Source organism: Natrix helvetica (genome assembly GCF_964273705.1).
Source record: "Natrix helvetica genome assembly, chromosome: 1".
NCBI lineage: Eukaryota > Metazoa > Chordata > Lepidosauria > Squamata > Natricidae > Natrix > Natrix helvetica.
The window spans coordinates 18,746,766-18,768,004 of NC_138548.1; the positions used below are offsets into that span (position 1 = coordinate 18,746,766).

At 43.0% G+C, this 21,239-nt stretch overlaps 1 protein-coding gene across 2 annotated transcripts in view; it reads right to left on the reverse strand.

Annotated features, from left to right (window-relative positions):
• Window positions 1-20,903, reverse strand: part of ARID3A (AT-rich interaction domain 3A) — an 88,626-nt gene extending 67,723 nt beyond the window's left edge. The window contains exons 1-3 of one of the 2 annotated variants that reach the window (XM_081959081.1): window positions 20,154-20,903; window positions 10,898-11,872; window positions 7,319-7,619 (exon numbers count right to left, since the gene is read on the reverse strand). In XM_081959081.1, the coding sequence (XP_081815207.1) occupies window positions 7,319-7,619; window positions 10,898-11,325 (729 nt within the window). In that variant the 5' untranslated portion in view covers window positions 11,326-11,872; window positions 20,154-20,903. Of the gene's footprint in view, window positions 1-7,318; window positions 7,620-10,897; window positions 11,878-20,153 lie in introns of both variants that reach the window. The other variant, XM_081959080.1, reaches the window with a different exon arrangement.
• Window positions 20,904-21,239: the final 336 nt, after the last annotated feature.

Sequence of the window (21,239 nt, forward strand, 5' to 3'; positions counted from 1 at the left end):
CCAAGCGCTCTGCAAGCTCTGTTTTCGGCTGTGACAGCCTCCTGCAACCCTCTACCAGTGAAAACAGAGCTTAGGAGGGCCCTCTCGAGCTCCATTTCCGCTTGCAGAGGCACTGTGGGTCCTTCACTGTTTCCAGGGTGGTCCCACCGGCCAGATCTAAACACCCTGCGGGCCAGATCAGGCCTTGAGTCTGACACCCCTGGCCTAGAAAAAGGGCCTTACATTAGCAGAGAACTAGCGGCTCCAAATGGCTAAAGCACAAATCAAGGGAGACAATTGTTATGTGCGTGCAACATACACACACCCATATAGCCGTAGATAATGTTTGCCTATATCCGCTGAGCTGAAAACTTATATTTTGTCAGAGGGAATGAAGACATGATTAATACATCTCCATCTTTCCCCAATGCCATTCTCATTCAAATTACTTCTTTTAAAAAATGGGGGAATACAGCAGCACTGACATTTTCTCGTTATATAATTTCCCTGTATTAGTGGTGTGGGTTTTTAGTGTAACACCCTCTGAATTTTGTAAAGGAAACATATCTAAATATAGGTTCTGCAAGCATAGGTTCAGAGTCTTGCTCGCATTCAAAAAGGGCCATTATCTGCAGTGCATATCACATAAATGTGCCCATTCAATAAAGTAAGTTAGTCCCTCACAATCGTTGGTCTCTTATCTTTACTTTTTTTGTCTTTCTCCCCAACCATTCCTCTCCACTGATTGTCTGGAAATGAGGTCCCATCTCCATGTTAATAGAACCAGATAGCATTACCCTGAACTTTCCTTTTATTGTCACCTTTATAATGCAAAATTGTTTGCTTTGTAGAATATGTGGGTGTATGCTTTCCCAAAAGCAGGGAAATCTGTTGTATCTTGAGTGATGGAGTCGTGCTTAATATGACCTCCTTGGAGAAAATAATTGCTTTCAACTTACACAGTGACTGGTCAGGGTCTCTGTCTGGGAGCAACTGAATGATTCAGGAGCAACTGAGTGATTGCACTTAATACACAACAGGGCAAAACTACCTCCCATCAAGCCCTTGAACGCCCTTGAAGATTCAGATGCTAGGAGTGCTCCAGACTAAGGTTTCTTCCAGCCCTGAGTCTATTCTGTGACTCATCCGCAGTCACAGTGGGAAGCTCTTTTTATAGGCAGATACCATCAAACACAATCCTTTTAGCAGAAGCTTGGTCAGTTTAGGAATCATTAAATTGCAAGCAATTCTCAACTTGCAACGGTTCGTTTAGTGACTATTCAAAGTTGCAACGGCAAGGAAAAAAATGACCTAGGACCTTTTTCACCGTTGCAGCATTTCCCCATGGTCACGTGATCAAAAGAGACACTTGGCAACTGACTCATATTTATGAAGGTTGAAGTGTCCCCAGGGTCATGGGTTCATCTTTTGAGATTCTGAGAAACAAAAGTCAGTGGGGAAGCCAGATTCACTTAACAACTACGTTACTAATTTAAGAACTGCAGTCATTCCCTTAACAGCTGTGGCAAGAAAAGTCGTAAAATGGGGCAAAATTCATTTAACAACTGTGTCGCTTAGCAACAGAAATTTTGGGGTCAATTGTAGCTGTTAAGTCGAGGATTACCCGTAGTTTTTTTTAAGGCGTTCTTTTCATCTAACTAAAAACCTCAAAAATATAAATACTGAGCAGGAAGTTGGACTAGAAGACCTCCAAGGCACAGTAGAACCTCTGGTCACAAACGCTTCTGACCACGACCAAATTCAATTCCGACCAAAAAATTCACAATTATTTTTTTTACAGCCGATTTCCCCTTCTGCGCCATTTCTTTTTGTAAGCGCCAAATTTCCAAAATTAGGTTCAGGTCACAACCAAATCGGTTTGTGACCAAAGTTATGGAATGAATTATGGTGGTGACTAGAGGTTCTACTGCACCTTCAAACTAAGTTATTCTGTTCTGCTATCTCTGAAGAAAATACCACAATACTCCTGCGACCCTCCAATGGGTCTTTTTACTAGCTCCCCCAGCTACTTTCTCCCTCTTTCTCCATCTGGATTCCATCTGCTGCTGTTTGGACAAAAAGGAGGGGGGGGGATCTCCTGATCATCCTTTCCACCCCAAATTCTCAATGTATTTACAACTAGTAGATCAAAGGGGAAGGCTGCCTCTAGGGAGAAAGCTTGCAAAGAACTATTTTCTTCTATTAGCTTTAAGTCTTTTTTTGATTCAATACCCAGTCCAGGATGATCAAACAGAAAAGTAGAAAGGGAGGCAGCGGGAAAGAAGTTTTTTTTAAAAATGAGAAGGGGGATGTGAAGAGAGAGAAAAAGATGTGGTGATGGAAAAAAGTGGCACTGCTAAATTAATGTGTTCTTTCTTGGATTGGGCTTCCCATTAGTTCTATATCCTATCCCTTGTATCCCCCAAAAATAAAGACAATAAGAACAACTTCCTTTTTCTCAAAAAGATTCTGCATCCATATCATGGGAATCAAATACTATAACTGCAAACAGATCCAAACTATAGAAGCATGAAATATCTGCACTATCTATGTTAAAAAGAGAATGGCTATTATAGATACCACCAGTATCTAAGTACCATATAGCTCAAAATATAATCCATGGTGACAGAAGTTGAAAAATAACGTTTAAAATTTAACCTATTACATTTGAGGGAAGGCAGCCACACAAAACAGCATAGTTTTATTTAAGAACAAAACCTCAATCTGTTACTGTGTGTTCTACTGATCACTGTTACATAGACATAATTAAAGCAACTGTGAAAGCAAGAAGAGAGCTTTTACAAGCAATTCTTACACACGAATCCATGTTTGTTCAAGCATTCCCCCAAAGCAAAACACATTTAGCCACAACATGTTGCAACACCGTCACCCCAAAGGATATTCCTCAGTAGCTCAAAAAAAAAAAAAGAAGCATAACTATTAAACTCCTTTAAAAGTCACCTTATAATTTCACAATTATAAACCAAAGAGACAGCACCTATCTAGAGTTAAATTTACATATGATATTTTAAGGATTTATGAGTAAAAAAAAACAAACCACAGTGACCCACAAACACATGCAGAACCTGTGTAAGGCTTTCCAATCTGTTCCTGCATTAAAAAAAAATAGTTTTTGTTTCAACCTCCAGCTCAGAGGGCAAAGAACTGAAGCCTGAACAAACTTGTTCCAAATAGCCTGGCTTTTATTGCAGGGTCCAGGAAGAGGCCAGTTGATGCTGGTCAGTTTTGCCCCAGGAGAAATATTTCAAGACTAACAAGCTTGTCTCTCTGCAGACTTCTATACTGCCGAGTTTCAAATGGAAAAATCTGCTTTCTCTTTCTACCCCCCAAAAAAGAGAGATTGTCTTAGGAGCAGCATCCCAGAGAAGGTAAGTAGGGGGAGACAAACAATTCTGTTTACAAGAATGAGCCATTTGAGTCCTCATAAAAGAAGAATGGGCAGGTTTCCAAGTTGTTGTTTTTTGTTTCTTTGGAGTGGGGGGGGGGGGAGTAGTAGAGTGCCAAGATCTACCAGTTGGAGCCTGGTGCCAAAGACTTGCATTTGAGTGATAAATCACTCTGAATCCAAGCATTTGTGTACCAGTACCAGAAACAGGCAGAACTCACAGTCCCTCCACATAAAGATCCACCTCAAGTCACCCCAATACTTCTCTTCAGCTGTGTTGTTTCAGAGAAAGGGGAAAAAAATGTCTTGTGGAAGAACAAGGGTCAGAAATTTTAGCTGATCAGACGTGCCAAAAATATCTACTGTATTTTTCAGAGTATAAGACGCAACTTTTTACCTCAAAACAGAGGGTGAAAATCTGGGTGTGTCTTATACACTGAATACAGCATTTTTGGCCTCCTGAAACCTCACCCCCTTTGCAAAAATGGTTGTGCATAGCCTTTAGGAGGCTTCCAGAGTGCTCCTGGGGGCTGGGGAGGGCAAAAACGAGCAAGAAACGAGCCATTTTTTGATCGTTTTTGCCCCTTCAGCCCCCAGGAGCACTCTGGAAGCCTCCTAAAGGCTATGCATGCCCGGGCCGTTTTTGGGAGGTCTGTAGAGTGCAAAAACTTTTTTTTAAATTTGCCTCTTCAAAACCTTGGTGCATCTTACACTCCGGTGCGTCTTATACTCCAAAAAATATGGTATTTCTGATAGAGGGGGTTTTTGCCCCATTTTATTACTTTTCATACCACAGTTGTTAAGTGAATCGCTGCAGTTATTCAGCTAGTACAGGGGTGTCCAAACTTGGGAACTTTTAAGACTTGTGGACTTCAACTCCCAGAATTCCCCAGCCAACATGGCTGGCTGGGGAATTCTGGGAGTTGAAGTCCACAAGTCTTAAAGTTCCCAAGTTTGGACACCCCTGAGCTAGTAACATGAGTAAGTGAATCTGGCAAATTGTCCGATTTTGATCACATGATCATGGGGATGCTGCCACAGTCACCAATGTGAAAAACTGTCATAAGTCACTTTTTTTGTTCGTAAACAGTCACTAGATGAATGGTAGTCCTCGACTTACGACCAAAACTGAGCCCAACATTTCTGTTGTTAAGTGAGACATTTGTTAAGTGAGTCTTGCCCCATTTTACAACCTTTCTTGCCATAGTTGCTAAGTGAATCACTGCAGTTGAAGTTAGTAACCCGGCTGCTAAGTGAATCTGATTCCCCCACTGACGTTGCTTGTCAAAAGGTCGCAAAAGGGGATGACGGGACCTTGGGATACAGCAACGGTCGTAAGTATGAACCAGATACCAAGCATACCAGTCCCTTCGGGGAGAGGGGGCGGTCTAGAAATCTAATTAAATAAATAATTAAATAAATCTGGATTTTGATCACATGATCATGGGGATGCCACAAAGCTCGTAACTCCGAAAAATGGTCACTTTTTTTCAGTACCGTTGTAACTGTGAATAGTCACTGAATGAACTGTTGTAAGTCGAGGACTATCTGTATGTGAGATGGGCAGCTATATGAAGTTACTAAATAAATAGAATGTACAAAATACTTCTGTGCACTTTGTACACTTTGATTAAAATTCTTTGGGACAGGGGTCTCCAACCTTGCAACATTAAGACTTTTGGACTTTAGCTTTGCTTGCTGAGGAATTCTGGGAGTTGAAGTCCCAAAGTCTTAAATTTGCCAAGGTTAGAGATCCCTGCTTTAGAAGACACAGACATATGAAAAGAATTTAAGAGAGGAAATTAAGGTTCAGAAATGAAACCATCACTGCTAAGATTGGTGAGCATGTAAGAATACTGAACATCTCCCATATGTCTATTTTAAGATTCACAGAATTCAACAAACTGCTTTCTACAATGGCCACCTGGGTGTATCTGGAAAGTTCACCGTTCATCAGCGAACAGCGTCTGACGTTCAAAGGAAAGTCTTTGAACACAGAGGATCTAGTAAACCACAAGTCATTAACACTATCTTTTCCCGACTTCTGTAAAGCTAAGGGCAACAATGCCTAGAATTCACACCGTGGTGAGAACTTTCAAACCAAGAGCTTCAGCCATTATGGCATATAATTCAATAGAACTACAAATCCCATCCATCTGGAGAACATCGGACTGGAAAAGGTTCTTCTCCTTCATTAATTTAAACAGTTTTTAAAGCCCCGTATACCAGCAGGCAACCCTGAAGATACCTGGAGGCAGTTCTGTGACTTAATTCTGTCCTACAGCCCAAAGAGCTGCTGATTCAGTTCTACAGAGGAATTATTCAGTCTGTCATTTGCACCTCCATAACTGTCTGGTTTGGCTCTGCAACCAAACACGACAGACACAGACTTCAACGGATAATTAGAACTGCAGAAAAAACAATGGCTACCAACCTGCCTTCCATTGAGGGCCTGTATAATGCACGAGTCAAAAAGAGGGATGTGAAAATATCTACAGACCCCTCACATCCTGGACATAAATTGTTTCAACTTCTACCCTCAAAACGACGCCATAGGGCACTGCACACCAGAACAACTTGACACAAGGACAGTTTCCCCTCGAATGCCATCACTTTGCTTAACAACTAATTCCCACAATACCGTCAAATAATTGACTATGACTTTATTACTACTATTCTTCTCTTCCTTCCTAGTATCTATCTCTCCCCACTTCTGACTATAACCATGTTGCTTATATCTTTCATTTTATATTTTTATTTGTTTCTTAGTACAATTTGATATCTTATTAGTAACTTTGACTATCACTAAGTGTTGTATCTTTTTATTCTTGATGAATGTATTTTATTCTCCTTATGCACACTAAGAGCATGTGCACCAAAGACAAATTTCTTGTGTGTCCAATCACACTTGGCCAATAAAGAATTCTATTCTATTCTATTCTATTCTATTTATAACGGCTGCTACATTTTTTTAGATATTCTGTCATTACGGTTCCATCTTGCCCTGCGTGAATGACAATTTACAAGTCTCCTGAATGAGCAAATGAAACAAATTGCTGGACACCAAAGCACTAACAGTGTTTTCTGCCTTTTCTGCTCTGGCTCCTTCCCCCTGGAACATCTCCTCCCCATCTCCAAGGTCAGATCTGCTCCCCCCCCCTTTTTTTTTTGAAAGGCCTTGAAGACATGGAACACCAATGGGGATGTGGCACTTTGGAGGGGGCTAATGGGAGTGGATAACACTCCACCTCCTCCCTGGGCGCACTTTTCCCCTTCCCTCTCCACCCTTAGCTTTATTTTAATTTCATTTTACATTTAAGATCTTTATTTATTGTTTTGATTATTTATGGTGCATTTTTAATTAATGTCTGCAAGCCGCCTAGTCGCTTTCGGCGAGATGGCCTGTGTACAAGTTTAATAAATAAAAATGTTTTCCATCCTACCCATAACTTTATGAGTCTCTATTACTACAATGTTTCCACTACTGCCTTTTGCCCGTAAATTAAATTAATACCTCCCAAACTATACCACCTGACAATACAGCTGACTTTCCCCAAAGGAAGATGAACATGCCTCTCAATTAGTATTTTCTAAAGATATAAACCATGCTTTTCAGCACATATATTATATCATTAAAGAAACTGGGGGGGGGGGGGGATATTCCACATTGCAAAGTCGACACATTGATTTGCCGCTTCTGCTCAGTCCCATCTTAACCCTTTCCACCAAATTTAAAAAGCCACAGGTTAGCGCAATTATCTCCCTCATACATTCCTACATATTGTCTTCCCCTCCCCGCACAAATGGAAACAAGGTTCTAGTCCTCACTGGCTGGGAAGGGGAGGGGGGAAAAACAACAACTTGACCGGCAGAATCACGGAATAAGATTTCTGTCATTTAAAGATAGGAAGAAAATATATTTTTACACCTTACCTGCTTGAATTGTTCTTCATAAGTCCAATCTCCATGGTCCAGGACTTGGGGCTGCAACTGTGACAGGCTTGGCTGGGGGACCCCAGAATGGCCCCGTTCTTGCCCCCCTACCAGTCTGGAAGGTTCTCCTCGGTATTGCTGGGGGGTCTGTTGTTTGTGCAGAAATGTGGTGCCAGGGTTTGATGTAGCCACTGCACTGGAGCCAAGCCCTCCTTCCACCATTTCGTCTTCTTCTTCCTCGTAGTCTTCTTCTTCCTCCTCACCCAGGTCTTCTTCAAAATCTTCAACCCACTTGCCCTTCCTAAAAGAGGGAGAAAATTATAAGGAGGAAAATGTGAATACCTAAAGCAGGGTAATAAGAATGGTGACTCTGGGTTCTAATACACCTCCAGATACCTCTCTCGGATGCCCATCAAGCTTTTAATAGCAGGCATGTCTAGGTTAAAATAACTAAATTGCAAGCTGGCATCTTGCAAAGCACCATCACCTTGCATCGTAGCCAATTTGCAGCAATACCTTTGGGCCGCAGTACGCCTCTTAAAAATGACAGACAGCCTTCCAATAACTATTTTGGGACGCACTGTACCCACCACGCCAGCCATTCCAGGAGTAGGCAGATTTCCCATAACGTAATGTCATGTGACTGCAGCCAGGACAGACTTGCCAGATATGTTCTAAATCCCAAAAAATTGTTTATTCTAGCCTAGTCAATCCTACACTAAAGATAGCCTGTCTATTAGATGCCTGAATTACGGCATAAATTTGGGGGGGGAAGGGACCTAAGTTTTTTTTCTTAAAGTAGCTAAGAGACAAGAAACTGCAGCCTCCCAGCTTTTTTATAACTTGAATTATACAATAATACAATACAACAGCAGATTTGGAAGGGACCTTGGAGGTCTTCTACTCCAACCCCCTGCCTAGGCAGGAAACCCTATACCGTTCCAGACAAATGGCTATCCAACATCTTCTTAAAGACTTCCAGTGTTGGGGCATTCACAACTTCTGGAGGCAAGCTGTTCCACTGATTAATTGTTCTAACTGTCAGGAAATTTCTCCTCAGTTCTAAGTTGCTTCTCTCCTTGATTAGTTCCTACCCATTGCTTCTTCTCCTACCCTCAGGTGCCTTGGAGAATAGCTTGACTCCCTCTTCTTTGTGGCAACCCCTGAGATATTGGAACACTGCTATCATGTCTCCCCTAGTCCTTCCTTCTATTAAACTAGACATATCCAGTTCCTGCAACTGTTCTTCATATGTTTTAGCCTCCAGTTTCCTAATCATCTTTGTTGCTCTTCTCTGTTGCTCTTCTCCTTCTAGAATTGTTAACTGGAGGCCCAAAACTTTGGTCTTCTTTACTACGGTATTTGTGGCGAGAGGGGTGGATTAAAGGGGGAAAAGAGGTACTGTAACCCTGCTTAGATTTTAGACACCCCTTCATTCCTTAAGAACACTGAAAAACTTCAGAAACTGAGGTTCTGTTTCAACTGGCTGTTGGAGTACAGCTCTTCACAAAGGCTGCTTTCAGGTCCCTCCCTCTCCCCCCCCCCCCCCCATTACAGAAACCATCCCTAGAAGTCAGGCAGCTGGTTATGGGAATCAAACTCCCAACAAATCTTGCTAGAGTAGAAGTATCTGACTGCTGAGTAAACAAAGGCATATTTAGACATACTTCACTCCCCTCAAAAGATTCTGGAAAAATGGCATTCTCTGCCCCCGTCCCCCCGTCCCCCTCCCCTTGTACTTTTTTTTAAAAAAATAGGTTGGAAATTTTCAAACAAGGATCAGGAACTTAATCAAAAAGCCCAAGGCATTAAAAACTAGCCAGACTGGTTTTGCCTTAAGAGCTGCTGGTTTTATTGTCTCCTGACCCCAACAACACTAGGGAGGGGCACAGGAGCCTGACGGAGAAACATGCCAAAATTACCAAATCAAGAGCAAGAGCAGTCAAATGAGCGATAATCTTGCTTTCCAAAGGTTTTGCAAAATGTTCTGTGTGAGCCGCAGATCAACTCAACTCGTTGTTTATTTTATCCCACCCTGGGATGGGGGAAAGATACCTTTTTACCTTTGAAAAAGTAATGAAAAACGAGAGAGGCTCCAGTTTATAAAATGGCTACTCAGTCATCCACGGCAAAAGGGATACCATGCAAGAGAAAACAAACCCTTGGCTTTCTGTCCGAGCCCAGAAAGTTTGTGAATTACATGTTTTAGCACAAGAATTACAAGGTAGCACATACAGCAGAGGTCTTCAAACTTGGCAACTTTAAGAATTGTGGACTTCAACTCCCAGAATTCTCCAGCCAGCTCTGCTGTGAGTTGAAGTCCACAAGTCTTAAAGTTGCCAAGTTTGGGGAACCCTGACATACAGCTACACCCCAACCTTCCATTCCAATGTCCCTGCAAATATAAAGTCTACTCCGTAATATGAGCCAGGGGTGGGTTTCAACCGGTACGGACCGGTACGGCCATACCGGATGGTGAAATTTAGCATGCCTTCCTACCCGCTGGTCAGGAGGTCCTGTACCGGAACACTCCCTCCCCTCGTTCACTCTTTCACTCGCCCCACCCATCCTCACCATGTTGCCGAAAAGTTCTCAGAAGAAGAACCAGAAGAAGAAAGAACTGGTGAATAGCTGGGGTGTGGGGGTGTGGAGGATGTTGGGGAAGAGGGAAGAGGCAGAGGGGCTGCTTGAAGAGTGTGTCCATGTGCACAGGCTGTGGGTTTTAAAAATGTCTTGTGTGTGCACAGGCTGTGAGTTTCAATAATGTATGAGTGAATCCAGGAAGAGGGAAGAGGCAGAGGGGCTGAAAGTGTATGTGTAAGGTGGTCGGTAATGTTGAAGACTGGCAAGGACAGTCATATTTCCTCTGTAAGTAGCTGTTTTATTGTTTTGTGTACTTATTTTATTCTTATTTAAGTAGTAAGTGCACAAAATAATAAAATTTCTTTTTTTATATCTTCTTTTTATAGGTCATTCTTTGGGACAAAGAATTCAGTGACATCGACTTGGCCACTCCCACCCAGTCACATGATCACCAAGCCACTCCCACAAAACAGGCCACACCTACAGAATAGGTTCTAAAAAAAAATGAAACCTACCACTGATCTGAGTGTTGAGGGGCCAGGACAAAAATTACATTTCATTTTATTTCACTGAACATTTATCTAGCATTAAAAATATTTCATAGGATTCCTATCCAATCATGCATTGGTCACACTAAAAATTACAATTTGGTTGAGAAAACAGACAAACCTGAAAGGTCTCTGGGGTAATGACTTCTAGGGGGGGGGGGTTGTCAAAAAAAACACCAAAACACCAAGATGATCATGGCTTGTTATATAAATTGAAACTCTACCCCTTCTAATAAAGTCAGTGTCATATGAGTGATGCCCATAACAAAAGGCCAGGGCTTTGATCCCATGGATGCCATCTTGGTTTTTTGAGAATGAGCCCCCTCCTCCACACCCCTTCATCTGTGGCACAAGTCATGTGGGCCTTCATGATCTAAACATTTAAGCCCCTTATGAGGACACTATCATAACAGCAAAAAGTGCTGGGTGGGACTCAGATAAGACTTACATATCCTCTTCGTCTGAGCCTATTTCTCGGGGGTATTCGCCATCTTCCTCCTCCTCCTCTTCTTCCTCCTCTTCTTCCCCTACAAGCTCTTCTTCCTCTGAAGAATGGCTCTCCTCCGACCCAACTGGGCTGGATGACTGTCTGAGGCCAGCCGCAGCGGCCCGCATAGCTGCCAAGGCCTCTATCTGTGCCCTCTGGATCCGGGCAGTGTCAAGTTCTCCCGCCTCCTCAGAGAGAGGAGGTTCCTGGCTGCGGCCACGGGGCAACACTGTGATACCAGGAGCTGACAACATGGTGGTCGGATTTGGTGCAGGGAGGGGCAGAGGATTGCTCTGCGGCTGGTCCTGTTGCTGCCGCGCCTCCATCTCTTGCTGCAGCCGGGCACGTTGTTGGCGCTGCAGGTTCTCCATGACGGCCTGCAGCTTCATGGCTCTGCCTGCAGGGGGCAGTGTCCTGGCAGAGGAAATCAGAGGGGCAGAGCAAGGCTCCAAAGGGGAGGAGCCTATGCTTTGCACAGGAGAGGGAGGGGCTGTAGAATAGCGATCAGTCGGGGTCAGCGCCGTGAGGAATGCTGGGAGATGCCCTCTGCCCCAGATGTTCTGGGGAGGGCAACCACTTTTTAAAAAGAGTTGCAAGACTGCACTGTCTTATGGGTTAGGGAGAAACCCGTGGCACCATTAACCACTTCCAAAAGGCGGCTCTTTCCACAGACGGCAAGTCAATTTGTACAGAAAGGAATTTGCAGAGATATTTTTTTAAAAGGCTATTCAAATACCATGATGCCTTGAAAATTAGCCGTGATCCTGCAGTTCAAGGTCCCACGTTCTACACAACCACGTTGCTATGCGCCAACCTGAACTGAAGCTTAACCCTGTTCTTTTGCCACGTTTCTTTCCATCCAAGGAGGGCTTAGGAACAATCTGCAAACTGTGAGTTGTCCACCTCTTCTTCTTCATCTAGGCATCAGTGAAAAACCTGTCCTTTAAAAAAAGTAAACACAAACATATACAGAGAAAACATTAGGACGGCAAGAACTAGAAACTTGAGACTTCTTACCAAAGGCTAATTCATCCAGATATAGGAACTATACAAAATTTAGCTGTTGATCTCATAAGGTGTGTTTTATTGAAGTAGCTCCTCCAATGCCTGTCTATAAAAAGACGGAAAATGGATTAAAAACTGGTAGATATAGAAGACAGAACGAGAAGAACCCACTGGGATCAGAACCTTTAATCTGAATCATGTGGAAAGTGGAAATAATGAATACTATCTCCGAAGCTAATTTTATCAATAAGATGCTATAAACATCGCATACCCACAGACACATGTATATACATATAATACACACATAAACAAAAGCGGAAGCAATTATAAAAAGGGGAACAACATTTTTGTTTAACAAACAGGAAGGTAGGAGAGAGTTTTTCGCCTTTTGCCAGCAAAACCTTTGGTCAAGACGGAACAGTGGAGCAGTTTTTAGACAATGTCCACAGTTAATGATTGTGGCTTATAACCCCAACCCTCTACCTCTTACAAAATGTATCTCGAGACAAAGAGCATGTTCACACAGTCACAAACAACACTTTTGACTGTATTTCTACTAATCTCTCAGGAGGCATCGGTCCAAATAAATTCATTGTCTCTGTAAATTTGCATGGGTGTGGCCTATCTTAAATCGTGCCTGTTAGCTAACACAAATTTAAATAAATGGAAATGTTGATATAAAAACAGTAGAAAACAAACAATAAAACATATGCTGTTACAAACAATAATTCTTCAAAAAACACCAACCAGATTCCACGACTAGACTGCCCCAAAAGCCCAAGGGAACAGCCAGGATTTAAAACCCTTCCAAAAGGTAAGGTAAAGGTAAAGGTTTCCTTTGCACATAAGTGCTAGTCGTTGCCGACTCTAGGGGGCGGTGCTCATCTCTGTTTCAAAGCCGAAGAGCCAGCGCTGTCCGGAAATGTCTCCGTGGTCATGTGGCTGGCATGACTAAACGTGGAAGGCGCACGGAATGCTGTTACCTTCCCACCAAAAGTTGTCCCTATTTTTCTACTTGCAATTTTTACATGCTTTCGAACTGCTAGCTTGGCAGAAGCTGGGACAAGTAACGGGAGCTCACTCTGTTATGCGGCCTAGGGATTCGAACCATCGAACTGCCAACCTTTCTGATCGACAAGCTCAGTGTCTTAGCCATTGAGCCACCGCCAATACTGTGCCACCAAAAGGTAGACACGGATAAATTTCAACCTTGTTTCCCTGAAAATAAGACCTCCCAGGATAATAAGCCCAATTGGGCTTTTGAGCACCTGTGCTCAAATAAGCCCCCCCCCCCCATATTGCAACACAGCAGCAAACATGAGGTGACCATGCTCGACGCCTCCTGCACCTCAAAAATAATAAGACCTCCCTGAAAATAAGGCCAATCGCTTATTTCGGGGGGTCAAAAGAAAATAAGACCCTGTCTTATTTTCGGGGAAACACAGTATACCTTAAGAATTTTCACTAACCTATTTGCCACTCATAACCACATTACTATTCATAGCCTGATGCCCTAAAAGATTTGGGGGGGGGGGGAAGAGGCAACAACAACTTTATCTGATTTATATTTGGGTCACCCAGACATAATGATTCCTTGCCCCTGGCAACCAAAGCTTATTACCGTATTTTATAACATCCACCAAAACTTCCCACAACGCCTCTGAATACCACAGAGAAAATCGTCATCTGTCTAGAAAAAGAAAACATTCTGGCATTATCTGCTCCAATGCCACAGAACACAGTGCTCTTTTTACAGAGGGAAAAAATGAGCAGAAATTAAAGATTCCCATGGAAAAGAACCTGCCAACAAGACCATGCATGCCTTCCCTAAGAGCCCCCAAGCTCGTTCAAACTTGCTTAGATTAATGCAGTTGTAATATGCATGGCATTTTCACTGATAGTTTAGAAGAACAGCCAGAAAACTGAGAGGGCTCCTCCCATAGTCAGATGCAAACTGCTAGGCTCACGAATCCTCCTTCAATTTTTATCTCTGCAACAACAATCCTGCAATGTAGGATAGACTAAATTAGCAACTATCCCAAAGGCATCAGCTGAGAACCTATGTTCGAGTGAACTCGAGCCGAAATCCAGTGCCATAAAAGCCTCACTATACTAGTTCCAACAAGGAGTTTCTCTGAAACTTGAATTCTGGTGACTCCGCAGGTGATGTCCATGGAGATTTCTCAGCAAATAGAACATGGCCACTGCCGTTCCCAGGTATTTTTCAACTTTCCAGTCTGACCTAGGATTTATTCTTGGGTCTCCTATTCAAACACTAACCAGATATGACTTGGGTTGGCTTTCTGAGATCCATCAAAGTTTCCTCAAGAAAATGCAGATACTCCTTGACTTACAACCCACAATTGAGCCCAAAGCCTCTGTTACTAAGTAAGACAGCTGTTAAGTGAGCATAGCCCCATTTTATGACCTTTCTTGCCACACCTTACTAAGTGAATCACTGCAGTTGTTAAGTTAGCAACAGGGTTGCAAAGTCAATCTGATTTGGCTTGTCAGATGGTCGCAAAAGGGGAGCACATGACTCCAGGATAGTGCAAGTGTCATACATACATACCAACTGGCTGAATTTTATCACGGGACCTTGGGGATGCTGCAATGGTTGTGTGAAAAACGGTCATAAGGCCCTTTTTTCAGTGCTCTTGTTACTTCGAATGGTCACTAAATGAATGGTTGTAGATCGAGGACTACCTGCAGAAGAGCCTACACAAGTGTTGCCAAACCTTTTCAGCACCAAGTGCCGAAATGGGAGCGCGCATGCCAGGAACCAGAAGAGCAGCCGCCCAGTGCACATACTAGGCACCTGCTCTTTCGGTTTCTGGCACATGCATGCGCACCGGCCACCTGTTCTTCTGGCGCATGTGTGCGCAAAACCAGCTGGAAACTGGAAGATAATCTTCCCAGTGGGCGGATGCGCCCTGGGCAGCTGTTCTTCCGGGTTCCGGCGCTCCTACATGCATGAAGACCAGCTGGCCGGCGCACCAGAACTTGGAAGAGCAATGGGCAACAGCTCACATGCCCGGAGAGATGGCTCTGTGTGCCACTTCCAGCACATGTGCCATAGGTTTGCCGTCACGGGCCTACACTATTAGGCTGCATGAAAAAGGGGCTTGATGGTGATGGATACCTTAATAACGATGGGTAATATCACTAGCTAAACATAATTGTACCCAGACCACACACTGTTTAATGAAAATTGAATGTTACATAAATAAAACAAATAAAACAGGGGGGGGGGAAAGGGGGGGATTGGATGCAACTCACAACTTCTCCAATTTAATACTGCAAAACTTTTAGTACGCAACTGACTGAGGCTGAACCTTCTTCAATCAATTCCCAGTTTCTTAGACAGCCTGGCCTGGGAACTCTGAACAGCTGTTGTCCTAAGTCTCTAAAAAATGCTCTAAACTGGAGAATGTCAGTATACACCACACTGGAGGAGGGGATCAATGATGTATGATCAAAGGGCACCACCAGTTTCATTAGCTCACAAAAAGATCAATTCTTCCATGGAGTTGGAAGAAGAGAACGGTCTGTCAATGCCCACAATTGAGAAGATGCTTCTCAGGTATCATCAAACTGTCTGATTTAACTAGCTATTTTCCACTACAACTAACTCAGTAGATCTGGAAACTCCACCCCACCCACCCACCCCAACTTAAATTTAACAGACAGCCCTGACAACCAACCCTGTTCTCAGTCTCCTGCCAAGGCCCTCTCCCACCAAATACCCTTTTCTTCCCAACTGCCATGGAATCTTCACCAAGGCAAGCGCTTTAATGACATCAGAGGAAGCAGGAACCAATCAAGAGACCCGCAGTGGACACTGCATTCTGGTTTTCATGCCCTCAAGGGAGAAGGTGTGAAATCTGCACTTCCACAGATAAAAAAGGACAACGGAAGATGTCCCCAAGAGGAATACAGGTAGTCCACGACTCACAGCCACAACTGAGCCCAACATTTCTGTTGCTAAGTGAGCCATTTGTTCAGGGAGTTTTGCCCTATCTTGCGATCCTGCTTGCCACAGTTGTTAAGTGAATCACTGCAGTTATTCAGTTAGTAACACAGTTGTTAAGGGAGTCTGGCTTCCCCATTGACTTTGCTTGTCAGAAGGTCGCAAAAGGGGATTACGTGATCCCACAACATTGCAAATGTCATAAATATGAGTCAGTTGTCAAGCATCTGAATTTTGGTCATGTGATCGTGGGGATACGGCAATGGTTGTGTGGAAAAAAAAGTCTCAGTCAAAAAAAAAGAAAAGTAACTTCTCACGTCCTGCTTTCGTTTCGTCCAGTTTTACATATAACTTTGCATGGGTCTTGATATTTCGAATCTCAAAAAAATCCCAGAACATGGAAACTAACACTAGTAATTTTATATTCACAATGTCAGTTGCTTGCGGCTTTTTATTCCCCCAAGAGCCATCACAGAAATTTTATATTACATAAATTTTCAAGAACTGAATATTATTAACATCGGTCCAGTAACCATAAGAGAGTATTACTGAAGAGTGATTGGTGTGGGTGGGTGTATAGATAATTGAATAGGTAAATAGACAAACAATAAATATCAAATATTTCAATTCTTGTGGATTTAGTAGTGCCTGTTCCTCATTACCTAATGTAATTTAAGTAGCTTGTTACAATATGTATAGCTAAACTCAAAATAACCAACAAAATATAACCAGAGATTGAAAATATGTGACCCTTGATCCTGGCTTAGATTGGTAAAATGTTGTAATAAAGAAAAAAGATAGATGAATGGTCTATCTCTATCCCAAAATATGTAATTCCAAATGTATTAAAGCATGAGAAAAGTATCTTCTTTTGCTCTTCTGTGCAATTCATACCTAGAAATTAAAGATGAATTATAATGCCTTCACATTTTCTCCTATCTAAAGTCAATACCCCCACTTGTCAAAAATATTTCAGTTCCCCACCACTGCCCCTTCAAACTATAGAGCCAATTCCAGATGCAAACAAGGGTCTAACAGTGGTCAAAGTTTGAGAAAAAGAAAAAAAGAATCCAAGAAATGGTTTAATTGGGATGTCAAAAGGCCACCTCATCTAAGCTTTGTTCTGGCCCAGAGACATTAATGCTTTATTAATCTGGAAAGCAGCAGAAAGTGAAACAAAGGGCAATTTACAGAAGCCTGTTAGCTAAGCAAAAAGAGGTGTTGGGATTTTTCTAGTTAGTGCCGATATGATCATCCTAAGGATAGGCAGAAAGAGCAAGTTATATGAGCAGAACAGGCAGCAAGGAGATATCCTTCTCTCTCAAGGCTTGAATGTATCTTTGCTGCAATTTATATTGCAGCAAATTCTATTATCTATGCTGCCAATCAATTCCCCCAAACACAAGATGTGAAATTGTCCAGATCCCAAATGTTTTTCGCATGCCCTCTATTTATTTTTTCCACGCACAGGCTTGAAATTTAAGACTCTTAATTCCTTGGGCAGAATTCTCTGTCAAATGAAGTTAATAGCATAAGGTTAATCAGATTTTCAGATTTCTCCTTCCCATCTGGGAAGCATATTCTAAATGCAGCCTAGGAACAGGAGCTATTTGAGCTACATGTGGCGATGGGCTTTTACATATGGACCACATTCAGGGACTGGAGCAGATGTGTGCCATAGAATGGTATCCTGCGCGATGGATTTAATTTTAATATTTGGTAAGAAGAACAAGCCACAGCAGATGCACAGAGCTAAGAATTAAAACTTCCTGAGTTGTAATGAAGCAAAGATAATGTGATACAATCAGCCAGTTACAATTAAGGAGTCATAAATCAACGAAATATTATTTTTATGAGACTGATAAATGAGATGAGGTAAATTGACAATGATCATTTAAGGACATTTTGGGGTAAAAAAAAACCAGCTCAGATTTTTTCATTGCCTCTAGCTTAATAAACTTCTGTATATCACCGACAGACTCTGTAGCCTGAGTATATATGCATCTATGAGATTATGTATGTGTGTGAGCACACATTTGCACCATGCCAAATTTTGCAATGGTGATGACCATGACTACTTGTTATTCGTTACCCTCTTATAAAATCGCAATCATTGACTAAGCCAGACTTTTTCAACTCATAAAGTATGTTGGGGGCAAGGAGGTGTTGCATACTCAATAACATCATCAAGCAGTTTCAATATTTTGTCACCCTTTAGTAAGCAGGGTAAAAAGAACAAAGGGGTCAGACTCCACAGGCTGGATTCTAAATACCTGGGGTCAACTTTTAACTTCTCCTAGCCGTAACTTTTGGTAGGAGAGCAGAAACAGTATGTCTGGGAATAAAGCTGTCTTGGCAGAGGCAAAACCATTGTCTATCCAAGGAGCTAGGCCTTAGTGATCACAAGCAGGAGAAGCGACATAACATGTTTCAGGATTGTTGCTAGTTTGCAAAAGACTCAGGTGTTCTAAATTCCAGAGAGGGCCCTGAAACACCCTAAATTACCTCTCACTCTAGAGAGAAGCTTGTAAAAGTCAGAAGTGCGAAGGGAAATTCAAGTCCTCAATCGTGTTTTTCAGCTTTTTTTTTTTAAGAGATCAAACTAGTAATTCCTGCAAAGTCAAATCATAGAGATAGCTCAGCAGTCAGGAGAAATATAGCCACGGGACGCAGACAAAAATTACTGCATAACAAAGTTAAAGGGTGCCTTCCTTTAAATGCAATGTTTCCAAAAACACCCCTTCACGTGCAGGTTAAATAATCCACAGGCAGGCCTGATAGGTAGGCAAAAGATAGGCATTGCAGCTCTGTATGATATATTGATCCAGGTGGTGCCTCTAAAGTCAACACAATCAGATCTCTCAGCTCACTCTTGTTGCGAACACACTAGTGTGTGCATGCTTTCACAGTTACCAATACTCCATTCACCACTTTGACCTTGAGTCCTTCTAAACAGATGTAATAGAAAGGGGCTTGAAGGTGAACTGGCCAAATGTCTAAAAAGAGACTCGTGCTACTATACACCCTTTTTATTAAAGACTGCGTTCCATTTTAGCCATTAAATTGGGGAGGGAGGGGCAGGGGAAGCATAGAAGGTGCCTCCAGCGTGAATACAGGAAAAACCCACTCTCTTTGTTGCTGGTAAGTAAGTAAAATGCTGTCTCAAAGCTACAACTGACAATCGCATTTACTAGGGTAGTTAGGCCCAGCAGACAAAAGCGAGAGACTTTTTCTGAATAAACATGCTGTTAATGGGCATGCTATCTTTTAAAAAGATGATTTCTAGGTTAAGGTGGAAGAGACCTGGAATGTTAAAAGGGGTTAAACAAGACAAGGGCAGTTCCACTGAAGGAAATATTATGGGGTCACAACAGCTCCTAATATTGAATTACAGAGGTATAACGCAGCCTTTTCAACGAGATCCCCTAAAGCAGACTTTTTGTTGTTGTTGTGTGTGTGTGTGTGTGTGTTTTTAAGTGCTCGTTCGAGACTCCGTGACGCGTGTGTAAAAATCAACCTAGTCCTAGAACAAATCCAACAGGAAAAAAACAGTGAGGGGGAAAGTCGCGCAGCGATCCACCCAAATGTTAATTGGGGCGGGGGGGGGAGGCGAAGCGAGCCAAATGGATTACTTTTAAAGACGTGAAACTGTCTTTTAAAAAAAACACCACCACCTCAGCTTAAAATTAAATTGCAAAACTAATCGAGGAGTGGAATGGCCAGCTTGCCCAGGAAAGGGACGGCGAGGGGATCCTCTGCACCCCCCAAGGGGGAAAAATACACGAAGGGGAGCTGCCCGTCGCCCCCTCCCACAACTCGATTTAAAATATATTACCATGGTTCTCTCTCTCTCTCTCTCTCTCTCTCTCGCTTTAAAGTAAAGTTCGAATCCGAGGGCATTTAAAAGAAAAGCAGCAACGCGGAGGCGATGCCAGGTCTGGCTCAACCCGCAAAGGACATTACATATTATAACTTTATTTAGCCATTTATTTATATCGCTCTACTCCCCCTACTCCCCCCCCAAAAAAAACCCTCCATTCCCTTCTTTGGGAAAGGAGGGGAAAGCTGGACATCTCTTGTAAAACACCAACAATTTTGTTTTCCGTTCGCTCGGATTTCAAAACACACAAACACACCCCCATGGTCCCCCTGCTTGGAGCCGTTTGTCCATTTTTAAAACAAAAAACAAAAAACACACACATTTAGAGGAGAGCGGATTCCTAATCGCGGTGGCTATTTTACCTTGCAGAGAGGCAGGCGAAGGGAGCCTCATTTTTTTCCCCTTCTGGCTGGTTCCTTTATTCCACCCCCGGAACCCAGTCTCTGATCCAGCTGGGCCGCTCAGTTTTCCACGCGCGATGCTTCCTTCTCCTTTTGATCTTCCAGGAAGATTCTTTCCTCCCTTTTCTTTTTTTTTCTTTCTTCTTTTTCTTCCTCGCTGCGGCGTCCTCCCTCCCCCTTTCTTTTTCTTCCTTCCTTTTTTTAATTGCGTCGCTTTTAATGCCGCCTCCCTTATCTGGCTTGGATTAGTAAGTTTCCCTTTACAAGCGATTGCATGGCCTCCTCCTCCTCCTCCTCCTCCTCCCTCGATGCCTAAGGCGTGCACAGAGCTGGATAGACAAATCATAGGATGACAAAATAGCAATCAGATGCAAATTCCTAACCTCTGAATCAGGACCCAGCCATAAGAGAGGGTTGGGTCCTGCCCTGCTAAGGGAGCGTCGCGCAATTCCCCTTGGCGGAGGAAACATGGGCGAGAAGCCAGACAGCTCGCAAAGAGACACGCCACCTGTATCTGCACGTTTCAGTCCCTTTAAAGTCCCGCGGTACTCTCGGCTCTATAACCCTAACCCTCTAAATAATCCAGGCTAACAAAACTCCATTTGTGCTCCCCGCATATAACAAAGCAAATCAGCCATGTTAAAGCTTCCCCGGAAGGCCGGGTTCCCACAACACTTTGAACCGTAAGTTGACCCAGTCTAGCGTGCCCCGCAAATTCAGCCTGCAGAGAGGAAACGTGCTTATTATTGCCTTTTTTTGCTGTTATGGCTGCTAGGAATTCCTCGAGTCTGCCATTTAGGGGCTTAAGTGTAGGAGTTAAGCTTTAAATTACAAGTTGGCACTAGGGAATTGAGAGAAAAGAGAGAGAGAAGCAAGCAGCAGAAAGGGTGGGGCCGCCAGACCTGCAACTGCGAAACCCCAGACACCCACCAGGTGGTAGCTAAAAAGAGGCAGGCAATTACAGCCCCTTGCTGCCATCTAGCGTCAGCCGTCATTTTTGCATGACCTGCAAGCAGTTCTGATAAATGGCCCCAGTCAGAGGAGATC